The sequence below is a fragment of the Paroedura picta genome, chromosome 2 (genome assembly GCF_049243985.1).
Source record: "Paroedura picta isolate Pp20150507F chromosome 2, Ppicta_v3.0, whole genome shotgun sequence".
Classification (NCBI taxonomy): domain Eukaryota; kingdom Metazoa; phylum Chordata; class Lepidosauria; order Squamata; family Gekkonidae; genus Paroedura; species Paroedura picta.
Genome location: NC_135370.1, coordinates 169,973,948 through 170,001,744, shown reverse-complemented (window position 1 = coordinate 170,001,744; position 27,797 = coordinate 169,973,948). Strand labels below are relative to the sequence as shown.

General features: G+C 49.2%; 1 protein-coding gene across 3 annotated transcripts in view; it reads right to left on the bottom strand.

Annotated features, from left to right (window-relative positions):
* Positions 1–27,797, bottom strand: part of KIF26A (kinesin family member 26A) — a 205,902-nt gene that overhangs the window by 57,919 nt on the left and 120,186 nt on the right. For 2 of the 3 annotated variants that reach the window (XM_077323808.1, XM_077323809.1), the window contains exon 4: positions 23,740–23,906. In XM_077323808.1, coding sequence (XP_077179923.1) covers positions 23,740–23,906 — 167 coding nt within the window. Of the gene's footprint in view, positions 1–23,739; positions 23,907–27,797 lie in introns of those variants that run through there. The other variant, XM_077323810.1, reaches the window with a different exon arrangement.

Genomic DNA, 27,797 nt, shown 5'->3' with positions numbered 1-27,797 from the left:
CAGGATATGAGACTCTTCATTGTGCTGTTTTCCACTAGCCCTTCTTGTTTCTTCCCCCGGTGGTGTGTGGGTTTGTGTGTAGTGTCTGACCTCTTCTGCCATTACAGATCCAGAAAGATGGAGGTTCTTTTCTCCACGGGTGAGGAGGGAGGAAGATAGGCAGACTAGGAATGTCCAAGCTGCTGCTTGTCTCTCACCGCTTTGCACTTAAAGTTTTTTTTCCTACTCAAACACCAGCCGGGAAAGTAGCAACAGTTGGCGTTCCTAAACCTCCTCGGGATGAAGTCATTCTGCAATCAGCACACTTGACATATTAGCCCCGCGATGCCAGGCTCAAGTGTGCGGAAGAAAGCCGCTTCCAAAGAAAGTTGATTGGTGGACAAGTTCAATGGCTTTCCGCACCGAGTTGCCGCCTTGCATCAAGCTGCCGAAAGGCACGCTCGGCGTGACGGAGAGCCAAAAAAAGTCATTTTGATTGGCATCTTGTCTTCTGAGAATTCCCCTCCTCACATTCTATTTCAAAGGCTCATGTCTCACCCACCCACCCCCCGGTACCACTGGGGGTGCACGCAAAATATTTTGCTTGTGTAATACGTTCATCTGGCTCTCAGCCAGACCCCGTGAACTTCGGAACTCCAGCAAAGGTTTGGCAGTTCGCAGGCCCACCTGTGCACATTAACCACCCCCCAAAGGCCATTCTGCGTGCCTTTCTGACCGGCGCCCCCATTATCCCCACATAGTTAAACGGCAACAGGGAAAGCATCCTTCAGCCCTTCCAGATGTGAAGGAGAGAAACAGGATCTTGAGGGAAGGACCTGTGCAGAGTAATAACTTATTATGACAACCTGGCTAAAGCACTGATTTCGCCTTTATTTTTGAAAGCGGTGTTTCTTGGCATCTTAAGGACAAAAAGCACTAAAGAGCTACACGCAAACACATTCATTTCATTTTTAAAAAGAATTTAGAGTTGTGTGCAGGGGCCTCAGAATCGGCCTTTCGAGGCCGTTTCAGAACCAATGCGTTGAACCGGATTCGGTCCACAATCTGTAGTAGTAGTAGTAGTAGTAGTAGTAGTAGTAGTAGTAGTAGTAGTAGTAGTAGTAGTAGTAGTAGTAGTAGTAGTAGTAGCAGCAGCAGCAGCAGCAGCAGCAGCAGCAAGTTTATTCGGTCAATTGACCCATATAAATTATACATCTGCAGAAAACTATAACAATTAATAATAGAAGTTAATAAATATTTGTTGTGTTGTTGTTGTTAGGTGTGAAGTCGTGTCCAACCCATCGCGACCCCATGGACAATGATCCTCCAGGCCTTCCTGTCCTCCACCATTCCCCAGAGTCCATTTACGTTCATACCAACTGCTTCAGTGACTCCATCCAGCCACCTCATTCTCTGTCGCCCCCTTCTTCTTTTGCCCTCAATTGCTCCCAGTCTCAAAGTGTCTTACAATTATCATTCCTTTCTCTTCCCCCAAGAGACACCCTGTGAATCAGAAGAAGCCGAGAAAGTCCTGAGAGAAACCACACTGTGAGAACAGCTCAATCAGGACTGTGACTATGCATGTGGAGGAGTGGGGAATCAAACCCAGCTCGCCAGATTAGAGGCCACCACTCTTTAATCCCTGCACCAGGCTGGCTCTTAAGATTGCATCCATACCCAGGACTTGTTGTTGTTGGTAGGTGCGAAATCATGTCCGACCCATCGCGACCCCATGGACAATGATCCTCCAGACCCTCCTGTCCTCTACCATTCCCCGGAGTCCATTTAAGCTCGCACCGACTGCTCCAGTGACTCCATCCAGCCATCTCATTCTCTGTCGCCCCCTTCTTCTTTTGCCCTCGATCGCTCCCAGCATTAGGCTCTTCTCCAGGGAGTCCTTCATTCTCATGAGGGGGCCAAAGTATTTGAGTTTCATCTTCAGGATCTGGCCTTCTAAGGAGCTGTCAGGGCTGATCTCCTCTAGGACTGACCGGTTTGTTCGCCTTACAGTCCAAGGGACTCGCAAGAGTCTTCTCCAGCACCAGAGTTCAAAAGCCTCAATTCTTTGACGCTCGGCCTTCTTTATGGTCCAACTTTCACAGCCATAAATTGCAACTGGGAGTACCATAGCCTTGACTAGAGAGCCAGTTTGGTGTAGTCATTAGAAGTGTGGACTTCTAATCTGGCATGCCAAGTTCAATTCTGCGCTCCCCCACATGCAACCAGCTGGGTGACCTTGGGCTCGCCACGGCACTGATAAAACTGTTCTGACCAGGCAGTGATATTAGCGCTCTCTCAGCCTCACCCACCCCACAGGGTGTCTGTTGTGGGGAGAGGAATGGGAAAGCGACTGTAAGCCGCTTTGAGCCTCCTTCGGGTAGGGAAAAGCGGCATATAAGCGGGTACCTTCGAGTAGGGAAAAGCGGCATATAAGCAGGTACCTTCGGGTAGGGAAAACGGCATATTCTTCTTCTTCTTCTTCTAGAACTTAACCCAGAACTGGAACTGCGTGTATGTTCGACTCGTGCTACTTAAAAATAACGTGGATAAGTTATAGCTCGTGGAACACGCAGTACGGAGCCCTTTGTCCTGCAGGACATATGATATTTCTGGCTGGCGACTGTGTGAACCTGCTCGAACTTTGGCAGCCTGCCGAGTTTCAAACAGTGTAAACACTAGGAAAAAATGCTGTTTTTTCCCCGTGCTCTTTGGTGAACCCTGGGTGTGAACAAGTCATACACCGACAGGTACCCTTCCTCTTCATCCAGGTGCATATGAGAGTCTTCAATCACGGCTGCTGGCATTTTCTGGACCCAGAGCCAATTGGCTCACTCAAGGGGATGCTTTCTGACAGCAACAGTTTCTACATCATGTTGCATTCCAAGCAATCTGGGAAGCGATGATAAAAAGGCCCTAAAAGTGAGTTGGAAGAATTTTCCACCATGCCTGTTAGTAGACAACGGATGGCTTTCAGTGAGATTTAGCCAGAAAGAACTTTCAAGTGGGTTCAGCCTAACCTTGGCCTATTCCGCACATGCTGGATAATGCACTTTCAATGCACTTCGGAAGCAGGTTTTCTTGTTTTGCACAGGAAAATCGAGCTGCAAAAGCGCATTATAGAATCATAGAATCATAGAATCATAGAGTTGGAAGGGGCCATACAGGCCATCTAGTCCAACCCCCTGCTCAACGCAGGATTAGCCATAAGCATCCTAAAGCATCCAAGAAAAGTGTGTATCCAACCTTTGCTTGAAGACTGCCAGTTAGGGGGAGCTCACCACCTCCTTAGGCAGCCCCTTCCACTGCTGAACTACTCTGACTGTGAAAATTATTTTCCTGATATCTAGCCTATATCGTTGTACTTGAAGTTTAAACCCATTACTGCGTGTCCTCTCCTCTGCAGCCAACGGAAACAGCATCCTGCCCTCCTCCAAGTGACAACCTTTCAAATACTTAAATAGGGCTATCATGTCCCCTCTCGACCTCCTTTTCTCCAGGCTGAACATTCCCAAGTCCCTCAACCTATCTTCATAGGGCTTGGTGACCAAGACCAAACTGTTCTGACCGGACAGTGATATCAGGGTTCTCTCAGCCTCACCCACCCCACAGGGTGTCTGTTGTTGGGAGAGGAATGGGAAGGTTTTGTTCTGTTCAACAAAACGGGAAGGTTTTGTTCTGTTCAAACAGAACAGTTTGGTCTTGGTCACCATTATCCAAGGTGTGTGGCGCTTTTAGTCCTGATTATTGAAACAGCAGCTGAAGTAGAGCTTCGGTCCATTTTCGACAATCAGCAAAACTAAACTCCAGATTCAGACTTATGGCTATTGCAAACAACTGCGCAACTAATTCAAGACGAAAAAGACTTCTCTCCAGAGGCTATGCTGAAGCTTCCTTGCTGGTTACATCTGGATCCAAACGTGCTGAGTATGCCTTGAGTATTCTTTATCTCCAGAGGAGTCCTCTTGTGCTAAGGTCTGAATCATGACACCTAGATTCTTTAGCCTCACTTCTTTGGATAAGGACATCCAGTTTCGGATCACACCCGTTCCCCAGCTCTTCAACAGCCTTCCTGAGATGAAGCCACCAGAACTATACTCACTATTCCAAATTGGACTTCTCAGCACAACCTTCCCCCATCCTCGGTGTTGGGTCTGCAGTTCGGCCGAGGACCGAGCTTGTGAGCTTGAGGTCCAAGGCAAGATTGTGATCCTGCTCTGCACGCAGCCAGTGCACGGCTAGATCCTGACTCCTGGATCCAGTCAGTTTAAAGTGAAACTGGCCAATAGTGTGCACTGGCAGGAAGATCTCCTGTGCTGGATTGGATATAAGTTGGGGTTTTCATGGGGTTTCCCTAGTTCAGTTTTTGCCTCTTGCACCACCATGCTGGGCTCACAATGAAGAACTGAAATGAACTCCCAGGATTCTGTTCTCTGGACCCTTGGATTCAGCACTGGTGAAAAGGATGGGATCATGATACGAGGAATACAGCCCTGAAATCAGCACCGCAGAATAATCTGAGAGAGCTTCTGAACAGAAATACCTCCTCTGCCTCAGCTGAGTGAGGGCGTTTCAGAGTAGGTCCCGCCTCTTTCCACCTTGATCTGATGGTGCTTCTAAGCAAGTCCTCTCCTGCCCCAGTCAAACAATGGAAACTTTGAGCAGGCTCACTACCTGACAGTACTTGCAAGCACATCTGTACCCCCCCCTCGCCAAACACAACAGCACCCTCGGTCACTGTTGAAACCCTCTGCGGTGAACTGAAGAAGTAGAAGAAGAAGAAGAAGAAGAAGAAGAAGAAGAAGAAGAAGAAGAAGAAGAAGAAGAAGAAGAAGAAGAAGATCAGAGCCCTGATATTACTGAAGAAGAAGAGTTGGTTCTTATATGCCGCTTTTCTCTACCCAAAGGAGGCTCAAAGTGGCTTACAGTTGCATTCCCTTTCCTCTCCCCACAACAGCCACCCTGTGAGGGAGGTGAGGCTGAGAGAGCCCTGATATTACTGAAGAAGAAGAAGAGTTGGTTCTTATATGCCACTTTTCTCTACCAGAAAGAGTCTCAAAGCGGCTTACAGTTGCCTTCCCTTTCCTCTCCCCACAACAGACACCCTGTGGGGTGGGTGAGGCTGAGAGAGCTCTGATATTACTGCTTGGTCAGAACAGCTTTATCAGATTAGAAGTCCACACTCCTAACCACCACACCAAGCTGGCTCTCCAAGCTGAAAGGAAACGAGGCGGATGGAAAAAGAGATTCTATCTGCTCACTGAACTGCCTTATGCACATCTAAGTAACTCCCTGGAACTGAGCCATACAGCTGGAATCACTGCGTGCATGATGCACCCAGCATGATGAGCAACAACAAACCCGGAGATGGAAAGCTAGTGGAATCCCGTACGGTGCGTATTTGGGACAAGAGCCGGCGACGGCACGGGAAGCCGGCTCCCTCTTTGTTGTTGTTACAAATTGCTATCCGGGACGCACACGAAGTATGTTGTTACAGCATTATCTGTAATACGCCGATTAGCATCTCTGCGGCAAACGGTGCCCGCGGGCAAGCAAACAATGCTGGAGCCGGCTGAAAACTCTGCCTCTGCCGCAGGTTCTACCAGGCTACCTGGAAACCCCCCACCCACCCTCCAAAACCCTTTTATCACTCAGCAATACAAAAGTCAAAACTGATCGAGATGAGTGGTGGGCGGATCCAGAGAGGCATGACAACAGTTAAATATATAATCACACCGAAGAGCCGGGGATGTCACTGATAAAAAAAAGGAGACGAAACAGGTGCACGCTGTCAAATTACCACCCGCCTGGAAAGTCACGATTATCGCTTTAAGTGCGGAATGCCGCAATCCCCAGTGAAGCAGAGCCTGTGAGCACAACATCTGCTGCTACCAGCCCGGGGGGTGGGGGGGGGCACTGGTGTGTGTGTGTGGGGGGGAGCCGGAGATAAAGGGAAACAAATGAAGGAATGAGGTGGAAGGGGAGGAAACGGTTAATGGGGAAGCATGACTGAATGAATGGGTCACTCGGAGATCAGGCCTATGAAATGAAGTTAAAATGGGTGTCATTGGAGGGGGGGGATTTATTGATCCACGTTTGCTCAATGGGAGCAGGTGATATTGAGGAGCTGGGAGGGGGGTCATTATGTGCAACAGGAGCCGCAGAAGAAATGCAAACTGCTGGGGGGAGAAGAGCAGGTGGAAACGAAGACGGAAATGAAATGCAAGCCATCGATGGAGCAGGCCGAAACTGCATTATTTAGCACCCGTGGGAGGGCCTTCAGAGACCAACCAGAGATTCGGGGTGTATAAGCTTTCCCTTTCCCAGGCGTGAATGGGAGAAGAGATATCCAAGTCTTTGGAGATGGTGAGAAGGAGTGCTGTAGAGCACGGGTAATCAACCTGTGGTCCTCCAGATGTCCGTGGACTACAATTCCCATGAGCCCCTGCCAGCAAACACTGTAGAGCAGCGGTCTCCAACCATTTTCGAGCCGGGGGCTGGGGGGGGGGAGAGGGCTGGGTGCAGCCAGCTGGGTGACCTTGGGCTAGTAACCGTATTGTTAGAGCTGTTCTCACTGAGCAGTTCCGTCAGAGCTCTCTCAGCCCCACCTCCCTCAAGACGTGGGGCTGAGAGGAGGCAATTGTAAGCTTCCGAACAATGAAAAGCAGGGTATAAACACCAGCTCTTATCTCTAACCGCTCCTGGCGGAGCGGATAATATAACCCGTTAAGGGCACCTAAGGTGGGTCCTGTCCATGATGGGGAAGGGTGCCCATAGGCCCCTTCCCCCAGAGTGACAATCGGAGGGCCCAATCGGCAGGCGCGATTGGCCCCTCCGATTGTCACTCCCGCGCACCGGGAGAGCCGCCCCGCCCCACGCCCGCGCCGGCCCCGCCGCCTCCCAGAACCCGCTAGCGCCTGCTGCATTAAGACTGCAGCGGGCTTATTCACTAGTTATATTATAATTAGCTAAGGTTGATAGCTGCTAATCCTCAGCAGTGTATTAGAGTAGACCTATATCCTCATTTCCAAGTAGTAAACTTTTCATATAGAGGTGTTGCCAGTTGTGCTTCACATGTGCACACATTCACCCAAAATCACCACCACACAAGGCTGGAAATTTCAAGATGGAGTCTGGGGACAATGAGGTTTGGGGAAGGGTACAGAAGGCCACAGTGTACATCTACAAAGCAGGCATGTGATTTCTGTGATGTAAAGGTCAATGTAATTCCAGGAGATATCCAGGTCTTCCCTGGAGATTGGCAATCCTACTCCTTACATCATGGGTAGTCAAACTGCGGCCCTCCAGATGTCCATGGACTACAACTCCCAAGAGCCCAGGGTCTCTCTCTGAGATCCTGGAGAGCTATGGCCAGTCACAGAAGGCAACACTGCTCTTGAGAGAGCCAGGGTCTGACTCGGGATAAGCAGCTTCATGTGGGAATTGTAGTCCATGGACATCTGGAGGGCCGCAGTTTGACTACCCCTGCCTTACATCAACACTTTGGGGCGTGGGTTTGGAAAAAAATTCCCCTATGTTCAACTAATATACTCTGCACACAGTATAGCAGCTCATCAGGGACACAGTTATGCTACAAATTTCCCCCCTGAAAAGCTAGCTTACTTAGAAGCAGGGAATTACCAACATGCGGAATGAAAGTTCTCTTGAAAAGGGTACATCGGCTCTTATGTATCTGGGCTCCCATCCATTTCCATCTGCTCTCTATTCTGCCGGTTTTTAATAAATATTAAATAGTATTTAGCCTTAGGGCTCGAATAGATTAGAGGTGACACCTTTCGAAGACAAACATTTTTGCTCTTTTCAAATAACTGGCACAGGGATAGCCCTGCAGGGATCCTAATCGGCCAAGCGGGACTTTCTGGCAGCAGGTTGGAAAGGGGCATCCAGACAGCCTGGGATGCCCCCTTTCTCCACCTAGGATGCCCTCGGTCCCTGGTCAAAAGAGCCATAATTTTCCTTCATAGGAGCAAAAAAACATGTTTTTTTCCCCCCATCTTCACTCAAGCTTTCCAAATAAAGCAACGGGTTTCCAAATGATTATCAGAAAGAAAAGAAAAGGACATGGCATCATGTTCAGTCATCATCTGGGCATGGAATTGGGGTTACTGTGGGTGGGCAGGTAGTTGCGAATTTCCTGCATTCTGCAGGGGGTTGGACTAGATGATGCAGGAGTTACGTTCCAAATCTATGATTCAAGGACCGAAATTATGAAAACGTGGTTTGTGCCCATCCCAAAGGATTCCTGCAAACCCTCCAGAAAGACTGTACCTGCGAAATGAAGTTCCCTCTTGCTTGCCTGCTCTCTGCTGCTGCTGCTCAAAATGAGCCTGAAATAATCTCATATGGTAGATGAGAAAGTAGAAGTGTTGCCAACTGACTGGAGAAAAACATCCCATCCCTTTAATGTGGGGAAATAGGCAAGCTGAACCTTTTCATGGCATGGAGGGAAACAACACCCCCCACCCCCCCCAGCAAACAGCATCCAGTTAAGCCCAAGACTCATTAACTTTCTCTTTATTCATTTTTTTTTTTTTTTGCTGTTCCATTGTGTGTTGTTTGAGGAAGAGTGCATGCACACGAAAGCTGAATAAATCTTTCTGAATAAATCTTTCTTGTTCTTAAAGGTGTTATTGGACTCGTACTTTCTTTAGAAGAAGAAGAAGAGTTGGTTCTTATATGCCGCTTTTCTCTACCAGAAAGAGTCTCAAAGCAGCTTACAGTTGCCTTCCCTTTCCTCTCCCCACAACAGACACCCTGTGGGGTGGGTGAGGCTGAGAGAGCCCTGATATTACTGAAGAAGAAGAGTTGGTTCTTATATGCCGCTTTTCTCTACCCGAAGGAGGCTCAAAGCGGCTTACAGTCGCCTTCCCTTTCTTCTCCCCACAACAGACACCCTGTGAGGTGGGTGAGGCTGAGAGAGCCCTGATATTACTGAAGCAGAAGAAGAGTTGCTTCTTATAAGCCGCTTTTCTCTACCTGAAGGAGTCTCAAAGCGGCTTACAGTCACCTTCCCTTTCCTCTCCCCACAACAGACACCCTGTGGGGTGGGTGAGGCTGAGAGAGCCCTGATATTACTGAAGAAGAAGAGTTGCTTCTTATATGCCGCTTTTCTCTACCCGAAGGAGGCTCAAAGCGGCTAACACTCGCCTTCCCTTTCCTCTCCCCACAACAGACATCCTGTGGGGTGGGTGAGGCTGAGAGAGCCCTGATATTTCTGCTTGGCCAGAACAGTTTTATCAGTGCCGTGGCGAGCCCAAGGTCACCCAGCTAGTTGCATGTGGGGGAGTGCAGAATCGAACCCGGCATGCCAGATTAGAAGTCCGCACTCCTAACCACTACACCAAACTGGCTCTCACCCATCCATCCATGGATTGATCCATCCATCCATCCATTCATTTATATACCGCCCTCCCCGGAGGCTCAGGGCGGTTTACATAAAACGTATAAACAATACATGAAACAATCCATAGCATATAAATAACCATAACACTGATACTAATAACTGATCATTATAACAGTGAAAACAGTGCAAACAGGTCCAGAGCGCTCCTGTTAAGCACCTGTTAATGGGAGAGGCGTCTTCTCCTCCAAGGGACTCGCAACCCTAGCCTCCATTCACTCGTGCGACTGAGCCTCCATTCGCCCCAGAGATCCCACAAGCCTTGCACTGCACCATGCACCTTGGCAACATGCACCCCTGCCTTCCTTTCCTCCACGACGCCTCCATCCCCCCACGCCTTGCTTCCTCTCTCTGCCGCTTGACACAACCCACTCCCACCTCCCCCTGCATCCACACTGATCTCCTCCTCGACGCCCCCTTCTGACCCCACCGGGCTCCACGCGCCCCCCTTCTAATAACCCTCATCTCCATTTTGGGATTGCCTCTCCCATTCAAGCTGTCGCCCACTGTCCTTTCCTACGCCCTGTTCTCCGCAGAAATTGCCTCTTTTCTTTTCCCCGCCTTTCCTCCCCTCTGATGGCTCCGTCCTCCCCTCCTGATATTCAGTCTATTAACCTCTCTGACTTCTCCATCGCTGTCAGCCTCAGCTATCCCTCCCTTTCTCCGCTGCCATCTGCAAACACCTCCAGCGCTAGACCTCCCACTCCGCCACGAGGCAGCCCCCCCCCCAAACTCCCATATCTCTCCTCTCTGGGTAGGCCTTCTTTCGATGCCTTCTATTTGTCTCTCCTACCCCCAGAACATAAACTCTCTTGGGCAGGGAAACCTAATATACTTGGGCAGGGGTGACACACAGGCTGGCATCAGAGAGGGTTGATTCAAATGGGTTGGTCTGAAGTAGCACAATAAAATCAGAGTCCAGAAGCACCTTTAAGACCAACAAAGATTTATTCAAGGCGTGAGCTTTCGAGTGCAAGCACTCTTCGTGAGACCTCATCTCTATCTCAGAGAGGGTTAATATTGGTCAAGGGACCAAGCCCTATGAAGATAGGTTGAGGGACTTGGGAATGTTCAGCATGGAGAAAAGGAGGTTGAGAGGGGACATGATAGCCCTCTTTAAGTATTTGAAAGGTTGTCACTTGGAGGAGGGCAGGATGCTGTTTCTGTTGGCTGCAGAGGAGAGGACACGCAGTAATGGGTTTAAACTTCAAGTACAACGATATAGGCTAGATATCAGGAAAAAGATTTTCACAGTCAGAGTAGTTCAGCAGTGGAATAGGCTGCCTAAGGAGGTGGTGAGCTCCCCCTCACTGGCAGTCTTCAAGCAAAGGTTGGATACACACTTTTCTTGGATGCTTTAGGATGCTTAGGGCTGAACCTGCGTTGAGCAGGGGGTTGGACTAGATGGCCTGTATGGCCCCTTCCAACTCTATGATTCTGTGATTCTATGAATATCCATCTTACCTGTCTTTTCTATGTCCTTGTCTTTTCTATGAACCTAAAACACTTGGTGTGGGGAAGGGGCACATAGTCTGGCAACAGAGAGGGTTACTATACATCTTACCTGTCTTTTCTATGTACATAATGCACTTGGGGTGGGGAGGGCACAAATAAGCTGGCATCAGAGAGGGTTAATATCCATCTTACAAGAATATAAGGACTAAAAGTGCCATTCCAGCTGAGGATCATTCTCCCCTCCAACGCCGACACTAGACAGAATCTGAGTCGAGCAAACATTATTTTGTTTGCTGTTTGCAAGAGAAAGAGAATCTCGGTGTTGCTTCCACAGCGACGAGCTAAACACAGGCTCCCCCCCCCCCCCCACAGCACAATACAGCGATTTCCAAACAATAAATGCTACCTGAGCTAACACAAGTGTTGCTCCCGGCAGCGAGAAGGCGCCGGCAGGCCTGCCCGCACAAGCATGTCCAGTGGTTGCTTGGAGCAACGCAATCGTTAGACGTGCCCACGAAGCGGCAGGTGATCCGAGAAGAGCCCTTCAGGAGCTCTTGCAGCACCGCAGAGGGCACGATGCCGAGGCTGGCCCTGCCGCGTGGTGAGAAATCCCGGGGTACATGTCTCAGATCGAGCGGCACACCTGCGTGGGGAGGGGAAATGTCAAAGACGAGCCTTGGAAAGACACCATCTTCATGTATATAAAAGGCTGCCATGTAGAGGATGGAGCAGAGTTGTTCTCTCTTGCCCCGGTGGGACGGAGCAGAACCAATGGGATGAAATTAATGCAAAAGAAATTCCGTCTGAACATCCGGAAGAAGTTCCTGACAGTTAGAGCGGTTCCTCAGTGGAACAGGCTTCCTGGGAAGGTGGTGGGTTCTCCATCTTTTTAAGCAGAGGCTGGAGAGCCATCTGACGGAGAGGCTGATTCTGTGAAGGTTCAAGGGGGTGGCAGGTTACAGTGGATGAGCGATAGGGTTGTGAGTGTCCTGCATAGTGCAGGAGGTTGGACTAGATGACCCAGGAGGTCCCTTCCAACTCTATGATTCTATGATACTGTTCCGCTCCCAGAACTGTCCTCTCTAACTCCAAGACGCCTTCAATCCTAGCCCCAGTCAGCTTGGCGTAGTGGTAAAGAGCAGCTACTTCTAATCTGGAGAGCCAGATTTGTTCCCCCCTCCTCCACATCCAGCCCACTGGGTGACCTTGGGCCTGTCAAAAGTCCTGTTGGTGCTGTCCTGACCAAGCAGCCCTGTCGGAGCTCTCTCAGCCCCACTTACCTCACAGGTTGTCTTTTGAGGAGAGATGGGGAAGGTCGCTTTGAGACTCCTTCAGGTAGTGAGAAGCAGGATATAAGACCAGCTCTTCTCCTTCAGTTCGGAACCAACCGTACAGACTGAAAGTGACAGGGTTTTTTTGTTTCCAGTGCACACTGCCTTATACTTCCCCAACATAGTTTGAGTCCAATGTCGCTTTTAAGACCAACTACGTTTCATTCAAATAAAATTCTGTTGGTCTTAAAGGTGCCATTGGACTCAAACCTTGTTCTGCCACTTCATATCAACACGAATCGCCACCTAATTTGCCAAGTTTTTGCCCACCCACTCAATTTCTGGAGATCCTCCCGGAGCTCTTCACAATCCACTCTGATGTTTACTATCTTGAATAATTTCATATCATGCAAGCCTGGCTACCACTCTGCTCACCCCCTGTTCGAAATCATTTATGAACAGAGGGAACAGCATCAGCCACAATAGTGATCCGTGTGGCACCTACTCCTTCCTTCCTCCCTCCCTCCCTCCCTCCCTCCCTCCCTCCCTTCCTTCCTTCCTTCCTTCCTCCCTTCGTTCCTTCCACTATTCTGGACACTGCGTCTTCCTTCCTTCCTTCCTTCCTTCCTTCCTTCCTTCCTTCCTTCCTTCCTTCCTTCCTTCCTTCCTTCCTTCCTTCCTTCCTTCCTTCCTTCCTGTATTCTAGACACTGCGTCTTCCTTCCTTCCTTCCTTCCTTCCTTCCTTCCTTCCTTCCTTCCTTCCTTCCTTCCTTCCTTCCTTCCTTCCTTCCTTCCTTCCTTCCTTCCTTCCTTCCTTCCTTCTTATATTTATCTCTGGAATCTCATAACCATTTTCATTATGCTGCATTTTAATTTATTCTCACACTGTGCCTATAAGTATGAACAGATTACTTCCAGTCCATAACACTAAGTGGGCATGCACTCAAAAGCTCATATGTTGAATAAAACCTTGGGAAAAACTGTCACTGGACTAAAAATTTGTTCTGTCTTGGAGATGGGATATCTTACGTGAGGCCCTCCATGGCCAAGAGAGCCAGCTTGGTGAGAGAGCCAGCTTGGTGTAGTGGTTAGGAGTGCAGACTTCTGATCTGGCGAGCCGGGTTTGATTCTGCGCTCCTCCTCCACATGCAGCCAGCTGGGTGACCTTGGGCTCAACACAGCACTGATAAAGCTGTTCTGACCGAGCAGGAATCTCAGGGCTCTCTCAGCCTCACCCACCTCACATGGTGTCTGTTGTGGGGAGAGGAAAGGGAAGGCGACTGTAAGCCGCTCTGAGACTCTTTCAGGTAGAGAAAAGAGACATATAAGAACCAACTCTTCTTCAAAAGTTGTCAAGGCCCTGGAAGACTGATACATTTCCCCGGAATTGTGACTATTAAGTTCTAAATTTCAAAATACCGCTAACATTTTTTTGTTGTTAGAGCTTCGAAGACCTCCAAGTAGCTTCATGACAACGATGTGAGGCAGGTGTTTTGCCCAAAATCCTCTGGGGACTTGAGCCCCAGGCTCCCGCCAGCCAAACGCCATCCTTCAACAAGCAGTGGGGTGAAAAGGCCTAAAACGTGAGCACCCCGTGTGTGATGTCTACTGCCTGCCTTGCTCAACAGAGTCGCTCTGGGAAACAAACAGGCATTCTGTGGCACCGTGAAGGCTAACAAGTTTGACACGTGGTCAAGTGGGCGCTCCTCTCTGCATGCCTACGCCAGGCAAAGAACCTTGTTGGTCTTTGATGTTTCCGTCGCTCCGGAGAGAGTCTAATTGGCACCTTAAAAATTCAACCCATTTTCATTCTCCTATAAAGCTTTCCTGGACGACAGCCCATTTCTTCAGATGGGGCCGTAAAGACTCCAGATGCCGTGGGGCTCCTGTTTATTTTAATTTTTTCCTCCCCTTACAACAGACCCGGGAGGCTTACTCCTCTGGAACAATTACCGGAATGACGGACACGGGAGACTCTCTGGGTCCCCCGGAGAAGAGTTATTATGCATGCGGTGGCCTCAGGCGCCAATATTACGAGGCAAAGGAAGTTCTGAGGCAAACCGGGGAGTGAAAAGATTCGTTCCCGTCCTGGGCCCAGGGGATCGAGCAGGGCTTGGAGGAGAAAAACTTCATCCCCCTTGGCTTGCAGAAATGACAGAAGTCCGGATCGTCTCCTCCTATAGAATTTTTTATTTTTTTTGGGGGGGGGGTGGATTAGAACTGTGTATTCTGTGCTGCACACAGATAACAAACACTCTTTGCCTTGGCTCTAACGGTGATCTCGGGAGCCCTTGTCATGGTGACTTTACTTTCGGCACACCAAACATTTCTCCCAAATGTGTACATCTCCGTTGTGATTAAGGCGAGTTCCCCTATTCAGGCGCTGGCCAGTAGGATCGCCACCTGAAGAGGTCCCATATTAAGGAACGCAAACAAAACATGGAAGTTTGAAAACAGAGGCTGGAGAGCCATTTGACAGAGAGGCTGATTCTGTGAAGGTTCAAGGGGGTGGCAGGTGACAGTGGATGAGCGAGAGGGTTGGGAGTGTCCTGCACAGTGCAGGGGGTTGGACTTGGTGACCCAGGAGGTTCCTTCCAACTCTATGCTTCTATGGATTTGGGGTTGTTGTTGTTTTTAACTCATCAGAATATTAATTGCAGTTTCTGAGACTTGCTTGGGAGAATGTTAAGCCTATAGAAAAGGAGGCTGAAAGGGAACAGGATGGCTGTCTTGAAGTATCTGAAATATCGTCACCTAGACGAGGGAAGGGAAAGGGTCTTGTTGGCAGCAGAGGACCTGTATTTAAACTACATGTAGAATGATACCAGCTAGATATCGGGGTGTGGGGGGGAATTCATTGTCTGAGTAGTTCAGGAGTGGAATCTGCTGTCTAAGGAGGTGGGGAGCTCCCCCTCACTGGCGGTCTTCAAGCAGCGGCTGGACAGATCCTTCTCCTGGATGGCTGAGGTTGATTCTGCATTGAGCAGGGCGTGGGACTAGATGGCCTGGATGGCCCCTTCCAGCTCTAGGATTTTATGAGTCTCTTTCAGCAGTGGAATGGGCTGTCTAAGGAGGTGGGGAGCTCCCCCTCACTGGCAGTCTTCAGCAGCGGCTCGACAGGTCCTTCTCCCGGATGCTTTTGGCCAGTCCTGCATTGAGCAGGGGGAGGGACTAGATGGTCTGGATGGCCCCTTCCCACTCTAGGATTCTATGAGTCTCATTCAGCAGTAGGAGGGGCTGCCTAAGGAGGTGGGGAGCTCCCCCTCAAAGGCAGTCTTCAAGCAGCAGCTGGACAGATCCTTCTCCTGGATGCCTGAGGCTGCTCCTGCATTGAGAAAGAGGTTGGACTAGATGGCCTGGATGGCCCCTTCCCACTCTAGGAGTCTGCGAGGCTAGTTCAGCAGTGGGAGGGGCTGCCTAAGGAGGTGGGGAGCTCCCCCTCAAAGGCGGTCTTCAAGCAGCGGCTGGACAGATCCTTATCCTGGATGCTTGGGGCTGTTCCTGCATTGAGCAAGGGGTTGGACTAGATGGCCTGGATGGCCCCTACCCACTCTAGGAGTCTACACTTGTATGAAATACTAGCTCTTTGCCCCGCAACACCCTGTTTAATCCAGCTTTTCCAATTGCCACCTCTACTAATACTCAAGGACTTCCTTTTTCCCTCTGCTTCCTCAGACTCGCTGAACGGCCTCCAGAATTTCCACACGCAGCATCAGCCGCAGCAGCAGCAGCATTGAAGGGCTAGCTCGGTATCTGATGACTCATGGAATCCATTTGCTTCTAGTGACCTACTTAACTACTAACCCAGTTATCTACTCTCCATCTGTCAAGACGGGTTTCAAATCATGCCAACTCTGCCGGCAAAGCGACCGTGCCAGTTATTCCCAGAGGGACGGGGTGAGTAAATGTTTCTTAGCTATTAAAAATGGGAGGGGGGGAACGCAGAGAAGTACGTTGGCGACCCAACAGGGAAACACCGCCCGGATTTAACAGCCAAATCAAGCCTCGAGATGACAGCCTTCAAGAATTTACCCGCTAAGAGGGCTATTTTAAAATAGGGATGGATCCGTTTCCCTGCCTCTTCCCTTCCCTCCACAACCTTCTAAAAAATCCCGACTGGCGTGGAATAATCAGGTTTAACAGGTTAGAAGTAATACATTTTGCCTGGCGTCCTTAATTCGCAACCACCTTCTTTCGGGGAATCTGAATCCCTGACCTACCAAACTACAGGTTTTTTTTTTTAAGGCTGATGCTTTCAACCTGTTTCTATGGTTACTGCCCAAGGTCACATCACAGGAGCCTGGGCAGCCAGCGGTTCAGAAAGACAAAAGGCAGCCCGCATCCTTGGCGGCATTAAATAATGTATGAATGTTAAAGCACTCGCGTGGAGAGAGGGGAGAGGAAATGGTGCGCAGACCTACGTCCGAGGGCCTCCTTGTGCAAAGGCGGCCCAGCGAGGAATGCGACGGTTTAAGGAGCACGCAAAATCAGCCCCGATTATACGTTTTGACCTCGGATTGACATGGACAACTCATTCTCAGCGGTCAGAGGTGATGGGACGAATCCCAAGAGAGAATGCAGGCCCTGGAAATATCTCAGAGAAAGGGATGATGTAGGACGAACAAGTGGACTAAGTTGGCTGCAGTGAAGGAGGACATCAGAGAAATCCATAGAAACATGGAATCCTAGAGTGGGAAGAGGCCATCCAGGCCTTCTAGTAACACCCCCTGCTCAATGCAGGATCAGCCTCAAGTATCCAGGAGAAGGATCTGTCCAGCTGCTGCTTGAAGACCGCCAGTGAGGGGGAGCTCCCCACCTCCTTAGGCAGTCAATTCCACTGCTGAACTACTCAGACTCTGGGGGAAAAAATCTTTCCTGATATCTATCTGATATTGTTTTCCACGCAGTTCAAACCCATGACTGCAGGTCCTCTCCTCTGCTGCCAACAGGAACTGCTCCCAGCCCTCCTGCAAGTGACAACCTTTAAAATCCTTCAAGAGAGCAATCATGTCCCCTCTCAACCTTCTCTGCTCCAGGCTGAACATTCCCAAGTCCCTCAGACTTTCTCACAGGGCTTTGTCACCCAGGATCATCCTCATCGCTCTCCTCTGAACCCTCTCAATTTTATCCATGTCCTTTTTGAAGTGAGGCGTCCAGAATAGCAGAAATTCAGTCCTCTACTACAGTACCAGGAGGGGTTGCTAACAAGAGATGTGAAATTAAGAGGTTTGGGGCTATGCCCCTAGGCGATCTTCTTTGGGGATGCTGGCAGCTCAGTCCTGTGCATATTTACTGAGAAACATCTGACAAGTCGCTTTTAATTACTTCTTTTCACAACCGGGGAAAGTATCTGCCGTTAATCACTAACTTTACATTTTTATTGCCTCAATGTTTTTGTGAACAATAATTGAACCCAAAGGACTGCTTTTCTAGCAAAGAATTATCATACTGCATATTTGGACTTATGATGCTGTTTACTAATTTGCTACTAATTTACTTTCCCCTTATACCTGTACTCTTAGGGTCCCTGTTCCATCGTCTAAGGTACCATGTGTGCACACGAAAGCTCACGCCTTGAATAAATCGTTGTTGGTGTTAAAGGTGCCCCTGGACCCAAATTTTGTCATGCTACTTCAGACCAACACAACTACCCACTTGAATCTGACCATATTCAGTGAGGCTTACTCCCAGCACAATACTGCAATGCCTCTGCTCACATCTGGAGTAAAAATGATCATAATAAATGGAATGGACAAGAAATTTCTGACCGGTCCAGAAGGCCAGGCACCCTGAAGTCATTTCCATCTCTTCTGCTGCTTGACCATCTTGTTTAAGGTCTCTTTTCGGGATCAGAAAGAACGGAGATTAAGCAACTGAGATGGAAACAGAAGTTTATGGCAAATTGGTCTTTCAAGGGCTATTAGCCATGGTAATGAAGTCTCTATGAAGATCTGTTGCTGTGGGGCAAGCAAAGGGCTTTGGACTCTGAAAGGAAAATGTTCTCCACATAAGGGGGAAAGGAAGGTGGATTTGTTATTGGGCCTTTGCTCAGCTCTAGCAAGGTTTTGCCTCTGTTTGGAATGTTTGTTTGGGTTTGTTCAGTGCATGGTAAATGTAAGAATTCAACCCATGGGGTTGCTCTGAGAAGAAACCTTTTCCACCACCTTCCAGAAGGCAGCTCCTGGCTTCTACTGCTTACTAGAGTGAGCATCACTGGTATGGACTTCATAAGAGCACATGAACACACATTAAGCCACCTTATATTGAAGCATCAGATCCCTGGTCTGTCCAAGTGCTCAGAAGGGAAGCAGCTCTCTGGGGACTCAGGCTGAGGTCCTTCAAATTACCTACAACTTGATCCTTACTGGAGATGGCAAGGATTTCATCTTAGGGTCTTAAGCATGCCAGGTGAATGCCCTACCACTGAGCCATGATCCCTCCCAGCAGCAGGCAAACAGTGATGAGAAAGGGAAGGACCTGTCTCAGCTTTCTGGTTTTGAGAGTTGCTATCAATTCAAGGGAGGCAGCTTGGTGTAGTGGTTAGAAGCGCAGACTTCTAATATGGCGAGCTGGATTTGATTCTGAGCTCACCCACATTCAGCCAGCTGGGTGACCTTGGGCTCGCCACAGCACTCATAAAGCTGTTCTGACCGAGCAGGAATATCAGGGCTCTCTCCGCCTCACCCACCTCGCAGGTTATCTGTTGTTGGGAGAGGAAAGGGAAGGCGACTGCAAGCCGCTTTGAGCCTCCTTCGGGGAGAGAAAAGCGGCATCTAAGAACCAACTCTTCTTCTTCCTCAGTAATATCAGGGCTCTCTCCGCCTCACCCACCTCACAGGGTGTCTGTTGTGGGGAGAGGAAAGGGAGGGCGAATGTAAGCCTCTTTGAGCCTCCTTCGGGGAGAGAAAAGCGGCATCTAAGAACCAACTCTTCTTCTTCCTCAATAATATCAGGGCTCTCTCCGCCTCACCCACCTCACAGGGTGTCTGTTGTGGGGAGAGGAAAGGGAGGGCGAATGTAAGCCGCTTTGAGACTCCTTCGGGGAGAGAAAAGCGGCATCTATGAACCCAGTCTTCTTCTTCAGCTGTTATTTTTTTATCCCATCCTTCCTCTGAGGAGCAAAGGAAGTTCAATGTGAGTTACGTGTAAGGCCCAAAAGCATTCTGAAAGTAGTCTGTGCTAAGAGCTTGGCGAGCCAACCTTCAGCAGGAAATACAGAAAAGGGAATCACCGCTTCCCCCAACGTAGTGCAAAGATTCCTAATTGCAAGTTCCACTTCGGACACCAGCTCATTTAGAATGCCAACATCTGCAAGGTAGGGGGAGAGAGATCTGTTTGCAGAGAATTCCGCACGCCCCCCCTTTCTCCCCACCCACCCACAGGATCCCTACACTGTGTGTGAAGCATTCAATGCTCTTTGCAAACAGCTCCCCCCACCCCACCCATCCACCCACCCACCCACCCCGGAGACTCACAATAAATAGCCGGGAAACAGTTTATCAGAACAAATGGAAGCCTCAGAGCATTGGGAGGGAAAACACATTAGTCATTTAGTGCTTGTGCTAATATTGCAATGCCTTTCTTGCCATTTCATTAGAGGCGCACGCCGCTCCAATACCCTAATCATATGCTCAGTCACTGCTCAATCAGCGTCCCAAGTCCCGACAAGCTGTCCTATCAAGCCTACAGCTGATAAGGTCCCTGCTCTCCCAGTCACCCCAATTATTGACTGTATTTTATGGTCAATCTAACGGCCAAACGCATATCAGCAAACCATCAGGTGCCTGTAATAGGAGAGTGACCCGCCATTTCTGTGTACCATTACTGTTCATTAGTGAATAATTACATTCTTTAATCTGCGACTCGTAGGCATGCAAAATATGAGTGAGCATCCCGACTCCCGAAATTGCCTACTAAACGCTTCCTTTGAAGATAAAACATCCAAATACAGTTCTTTTGAATGCCGAGGGCAGGAAATGCGCCAAGGGAATGAGGGACTCGGAGCATCCATGGTATTCCTGGTGAAGACGGCTGAACCGCAAAACCGCCAAAGGATTTTCAGACAGGAAATAAGGCAATTGCTTTCCTTAACTAAGGGCAAAACGTTGGTTCTTTTCAAAAATGCACATGAAGTTGCCTTATATTGAATAGAATGAAGGCAAAGGGGTGGCAGGTTACAGTGGATGAGCGATTGGGATGTGAGTGTCCTGCATAGTGCAGGGGGTTGGACTAGATGACCCAGGAGGTCCCTTCCAACTCTATGGTTCTATGATTCTATGATTCTATGAGAACCGATGGTCCATCAAAGTCCTAACTAGAAGTCTCAGCTCTCCAAGTCCTCCAGCTGAGGTCTTTCACATCATCTGCCATCTGATCCCCTTTGCTGGAGCAGCCATCTAATGTACCAAGTACCTTCTGCATGCCAGCTTGGTGTAATCTTCTAATCTGGAGAGCTGTGTTTGATTCTCCGCTCCCTCACATGTAGCAGCTGGGTGACCTTGGGCCAGCCACAATCCTGATAGATCTGTTCTCAGGGAGCAGTCCTGCAGAACCACTGCTGTAGAGTGTTGCATCAACCGGCAACATAATGTCACTTCCGGGTATTTCCAAGAAGTGACTTCATCCCACCAGCATGACCCCATTTTTAAAAGAAAAAATGCCTCCTTCCTGTTCTCAGCAGGCCAGCAGACTATAGACAGGAGACCAAGTCACTTCAGTCCAGTGGTTCTCAACCTGGGGGTCGGGAGCCCTTTGAGGGTCAAAGGACCCTTTCACAGGGGTTGCCGCAGGGCGAGCAGCTTGGCCGAGGAGGGGTGCCACCCCTGTTGCCACTCCTCCTGAAGGCGCCTGCCAATTTATATACAATGTATAACCAATTTATATACACTCATGAACAATGGATCTTCATGCCATTGGTCAGTTTCGGTTTGATTTCTGTGAAGGAACCCTTGCACTATTTTATGGCTGGGGGTCACCACAACATGAGGAACTGTATTAAAGGGTCATAGCATTAGGAAGGTTGAGAACCAGTGCCTTAACCTAAGTTAGAGGTCGCCATCTACTTTTATAAAGACATGGGGAAGTGCTCAAACTTGGTGGATCCTGTTGCAATAAGGGTGGAAGCTCAGACTCACTGACAGGGAGGGCTCTGGGGCCTGGAAAGGTTTTATACACAATCAATCAATATTTATTTACGGTCATTCAGACCAAAATTAAGGTTTTATGCACAGAGCAAAAAGACATGCACGGAACATTCTTGCTCAGCAACTTTTTTTCCCTCCCAAGCCAGACAAAGGCACCTTAGAGCAGCGTTGCCCACAATTAAAAATAATTTGTATGCACATCACCTAGGGCTTCATTACTCAAAATGCAGAGCTGGAAATGCACCCAGGAACCCATTACGAGAGAGAATATTACTCAAAAAGATCTTTTGGAAGGAAGCATTTTACAGCACATTACCAGGTACCTCATCCATCACGACGTAAACAGAGAGGCCATCTGACCGCGCTTAAGAAAACGGCATTTGCTTAGAGAATTTATGGGGCGCTTTGCTAGCCTTTGGGAAGTTCCCAGAGCAGTGAGCAAGGAAACAAAAACGTCCAAAGTCAACTGAAACGAATCACAGTTCCAAAGCTCATTACGGTTAGAGCTCCACAATATGCATGTGAAGAAAAATGAAAAACAAAACAAAAAGAGTTTTTGACTCTGAGAATAGGGCACAGCCACTGAAAAGCCCCCGCTCCCCGTCGCCATCCCCCAGGTGAGGGCCGGAGATCTCCCAGATTTGACTACGTAGAACAATTATTTTTAATTTAAAACATTTATTTTACTTCTCCAGGAGAAAATGGCTGCTTTGGAAGGTGGACTCCTCAATAAACCCCGCCCTCCTAGACTCTGCCCTCTAACCAGGCAGTTCCAAACATGGGAACTTTACGCAGCTTGGATCCTACTTATCTATGGGACCACCTACCTCCTTATGCCCCCCGCAGGGCACTCCTCTCTGTGGGGATGGATTTGCTGATGGTCCCAGGGCCCCAGAAGGCACACCTGGCCTCAAGCAGGTCCAGGGCCTTTTCGGTCCTGGCCGCTACCTGATGGAATGAGCTCCCAGACAAGCTGAGGGCCCTGTCGGGACTTTCTGAGTTCCGCAGGGCTTGCAAAATGGAGCTCTTCTGCCAGCCATTTGGTTGAGGCTAGGTGGGAGGACGCCAGGATATGAGATATGAAATCCCCCTACCAAGTTCAGATGTCGCATTAGAGCTGTTGATGGCTGCCCCCGTTTGCCACCCTGGTTTTTGACCATCAACCACTGGTCACTATTTGGACCAATGCTGGAGGGCCGAAGCATGAGGGGAGTTTTTATCTTTTATCTTGAATTGTATACCACCATTTTTATGCTAGAGATCTTGGAGGATGTTAATATTGGAGTGTTTTTATGGGAGATTTGTTTTTATGTTTTTACGTTAATTCCATGAACCACCACGAGCCAGCTTGCTGGGAGCAGCGGTCTATAAATCTAATTAAAAGATCTCTATGTTCAGGTAAATTCACAGAGCACATTGCATGCTCCAAGCATTTCTAGACCCATGTTGACTTAGGGGTGTGCAAAAAAAAAACACGGTATTCTTCATGTTCTGGTACATATCTGGCTTGCTAGATAGGGCAGCATGGAAATCAAATAAATAAATTGAACCCCCAAATATTGTATTTTCCCAGATTTCCAAATCCCAATATTGATATGGTATTCAGAAAATATTCTGGAATCCCAATTTTTTTCTGCTCCATTATACCCTATGGGGACCATCATGGTCCGCTTTATACTCCGTTATCATCCTCATGGGGTATAATGGATAAACTATGTGGAAGTATCTAGGATTCTGGGGGCCTGTTTTGTGAGGCAGAGGCACCAATTTGCAGTATTGCTACTGGTGCCTCTCCTCAACACCACCACCCCCATATGGGTGCAAGTGTACAGGCCACCACAGAAGGTGCCCCCATCCTCCATTGCTTCCAAAGGAAAGCAAGAGGAAGGGGACACAGCCACCTTTAAATGTCTTTAATTTCCATGTAATTTCCAAAGGTGTTTAAAGGGCTTGCTGCCCCTTAAAAGCCTTCTGCAAGTGGCAAGTTCACCTAGAAGGCATTTAAAGGGACTGCAATCCCTTTAATAACTCTTTAACTATCCAGTCATCCTGAAAAATCCTGATTTTTACCCAGGATTTTCCAGGGGGCATCTATTTCAGTTAGCCAAAATTCAGACCCAACCTATATCTGGCTGGAAGATACCAAAAAGGTAATTTTTTAAACCTATTTTTTCAGCTCCAAAATGCTGAACAAACCCCCCCCCTACTAAGGTGCTAAAGGAGGGAAAAATTAAAAAGCACTGAAAACATCTGTTGTTCTAACTTTGGTCCTTGGGGAAAAAAACGCACTTGCAAAGAATGATTAAATGTCAGCCAGAAAATATGGCACCGGAGTGAGGTTTTGAACTCCGGGCTCCTCGGTTCCAGCCGGTCACTCTTACCACTCCACCACACCGACTCTCAACAAGCCCGGCCTTTTTGGCTGCTTAGTATCCATTAACAATTGTGTAAATCATAAAAGATGAAAACTACCTTATGAAGAACGACGCCGCAGCTGAAGTACCTGCAGAGACGCCAGCAGGAGTCATCAAGCTCTGGGAGGCCAAAGAGCTGCCGGCAGCATTCTGGTCACAGTTGTTCTGTCCTGAGGAGACTTGAATGCTAGAACCTTCTTTTCCACACTCTGCTGCCGTTGCTTCCTGAGGAAAATCCAAAATTGAAAGCAGGGATTTATAAATACACTCAATTTGGGGAAGGAATTACTTGGTTGTTTTTGTTGTTGGTACGTAATTGTGTGTGTCATATATACTGTCAAATGACTGTCAACTTCTTAGTTATTAATTATTTACTAATTATATTGGAAGAGCCTCTTGTGGCGCAGAGTGGTAAGGCAGCAGACATGCAGTCTGAAGCTCTGCTCATGAGGCTGGGAGTTCGATCCCAGCAGCCGGCTCAAGGTTGACTCAGCCTTCCATCCTTCCGAGGTCGGTAAAATGAGTACCCAGCTTGCTTGCTGGGGGGTAAACGGTAATGACTGGGGAAGGCACTGGCAAACCACCCCGTATTGAGTCTGCCATGAAAACGCTGGAGGGCTTCACCCCAAGGGTCAGACATAATCCAGTGCTTGCACAGGGGATACCTTTACCTTAATTATATTGGTTGACCGCCACTCTTGGTCCAGCCAGCTCGGTGGTTTACAACAAATTAAAACAGAATACAAAACCCCAGCAGTGCTCAACCCCCTCCCCCTCCCCAATTAATTCAATGGACCCCATTTGGCCCAATGCCTCAGAGGATGCTCGGGGGAGAGACCCATTAGATCAGGCTCTCTCAACTAGGGTTTCATTAAACCCTGGGGTTTCTTGATGGCCCTGGAAGAGTTTCCTGAATAGGTGGGAGTTAATTTTTAATTCCTCGCCGCACACAGAGGTGGGAAGGCCAGTCACACATGGTGGAGGCTGCCAGCATTTACCGTTTGCAGTAGAAGTGAGGAGACGCACTGGCTGCAGCAGAGGAAGCAGGGAAGAGCCTCTGATTGGCTCTCGGTGGAGGAGGGGCCTCCCAGGGATGACCAATCAGAGGGCCCCTCCAGTGCTTCCTGATAGTGCCCCAGATCCTCTAAGTCAGTGTCCCCCAACCTGCGGGCCGCGGCCTGGTGCCAGGCCGCAAAGGCCATGGCGCTGGGCCGCGGCTCCCTCTCCCCGCCCCCGCCCCCGCCTCTCAGTAAAAAACTTCCCAGGCCGCAAGCTTGCGGCCCGGGAAGCTTCTTACTGTGGGAGGGCGGGGAGAGGGAATCAGGGCCGGGCCGTGCAGGCCGCGCTCGCGCGGACCGATCCGCGGGCCAATCCATGGGCGCGGCCCGATGCGTGGGCGTGGCCCGCGCAGGCGCAGTCCCCGGGGGCGCGGCCCAATGCCCTGCCGGTCCCCAGCCTAATAAAGGTTGGGGACCACTGCTCTAAGTGGCCCTCGAGGGTCAATCAAAGGGCCAATCAAAGGGGCAGCACGTTGTTGGAAAGACGGTCACAATTTTGTTACGATTAAAACATCCTATCAAACACATAAACTAACAATAACATTTGCTATAATTTGTTACAGTCTCACGAGCAGCCATCTACTATTCAAGGTGGGGGAGTGCTGCGTTGGTCTAATTGTGATATTATCTATTTAATTCTGATATTGTTACCCGCCACGAGCCGCAAGGGAGTGGCGGGCTATAAATCTAATAATAATAATAATAATAATAATAATAATAATAATAATAATAATAATAATAATTCTTTGGCGTCTGATGTTGTTCCCATTTGGTTTCTGCGTTTGTTGCTGATCTGTCTATGGGCTTCAACTGTAGGCCTGGTGGAAGAGCTCTGTCTTGGAAGCCCTGCAGATCTGGTTAAGGTCCCGCAGTGCCCTAGTTTCTTCAGGAGGAGTGTTCCACCAGGCTGGCATCAGGGCAAATCGCCCTGGCTCTGGTTGGGGCCAGTTTCACTTCTCTTTATTGGGTCATGTCAGGTCTTCCTCTTTGCCTGCTGCTTTCAACTTTTTCCTAACATTACGGTCTTCTCCAGTGAGCCTTTTTTTTCATCTCACGAGGTGAACAGAGTATGAAAGGCTCGATTTTATCTAGAACCCGGTCATCTGTCATTGAGGGAGGTGTCCATGGTTTCCGTAAAATTCCTGTCCAACAGCATACTATTATGTAAAGCAGGAGCAGGGCTAGTATGGCTAAGTAGCAGCAGCACTTCACCCCGTTAGAACAGCTCTAATAGGACTGTGACTAGTCCAAGGCCCCCCAGCAGGCTGCATGCGGAGGAGCATTGAATCAAGCCCAGCTCGCCGGATTAGAGGCTGTCGCTCTTAACCACTACCCCATGCTGACTCTCTGCAGTGCCCGGAATGTGCTGACTACTCTACAGGAATACAGATGTTTGGGGCGGGGAGGGGCTGTGGCTCAGCAAAACATCCTCAGCCCACAAAAGGTCCCAAGTTCAATCCGTGAAATCTCCAGATTAAAGGATAAGGTAGAAAGTGATGTGAAAGATCCAGGGCAAGCAAGCTTCATGCGTTCATACGATACTAGACAGTTTAAGGTTCCGTGCCATGAAGCAGAAGCAGAAGAAGAAGAGTTGGTTCTTATATACCCGAAGGAGGCTCAAAGCGGCTTACAGTTGCCTTCCCTTTCCTCTCCCCACAACAGACACCCTTGTGAGGTAGGTGAGGCTGAGAGAGCCCTGACATTCCTGCTCGATCAGAACAGCTTTCTCAGTGCCATGGCAAACTCAACATCACCCAGCTGGCTGCATGTGGGGGAGCGCAGAATCAAACTTGGCATGCCGGATTAGAAGTCCGCACTCCTAACCACTACACCAAACTGGCTCTCAGCAGAGACCTACTCTGAGCAACTGGTATGTGTTGCTGTTTGTCCTACTCATGCAGGAGTCCGGGTCAGAACCAGTGATGTCAAGCCAAGCGTGCTATGGAGACCCAACCAACTCATGAAACTCCACGTCAAGGCAAGAGATGAGTTTTCAAAGCAAGAGGTGAGTAGATTTCCCTTCTTCTGTGTAGCATCCCCAGTTTCCATTTGTGGTCTCCCATACTCAACTTGTTCCACTTTCAAACTCTAATGAGATCAGCTCTATTGTTGCTATGTTATGGATGCTTTGGGGCAGCGGTCCGCAACCTTTTGGCTGCTGCGGACCGCTGCTCCGGAGTGGGGGGAGAGGGCAGCCCGGGGGCCCGCGCATGCGCGGCAGCCCCAGCACAAACACACATGTGCGGACTGCTGCGCACGCGCGTTTGCTCCCCCTCCCGGCCACTCCAAGCTGGCGGCTTGGCAAGCTTCTCTCCCCCCCCCACCCCGAAACAAGAAGCTTGCCGGGCCGCGAGCTAATCGGCCGCTTTGGCGGTCGCATTGCTTGCGGCCTGGCGAGCTTCTCGCCTCGGGGGGGGGGGGAGAAGGAGCCGTGGCCCGGCGCCAAGGCCTTCGCGGCCCGGCACCGGGCCGCAGCCCGTGGATTGGGGACCACTGCTTTGGGGGGTTGGACTAGATGGCCTGTATGGCCCCTTCCAACTCTATGATTCTGTGATTCTGTGATTCTGTTATGTTCAACCTCAGATGTTGGCAAGACTCCCAAGATATCATGAAGACAATAAAAAATACCGGACCGAGCTAAATGTCAACGTGGGGGTCATTATCAGCAAATCCTGGGAGACCCGCCATTACTATCTGTCAGTTTAGGGGACTTCGTAGACCATTCTAAATCTATTATTCCGCTAGATGCTTCCTTATCCTGCCACATCTGCCAGGCAAGCAATTTCTCCCCCAAAATCCGTTCCCCCTGCCTTTCCTGGTCCCTTGTAATGAGCAATAAAAGGCAAGCGTGTCGGCAAAGGGACCCGTGCCGGACAAGGTTAAAACCATGACCAGAGGCAAACAACAGGAATAATACCAATCCCCTTTGTTATTGGTAATGCGCTGTTAAACCGTCTGACAAGCATGAAAACATGAAAACGATAAGCAGAACCCTTTTTGTTTTACGACATTATCCTCAGGATGGCAGAACGGTTTATCTGCTTCGGTTATAAGTGTC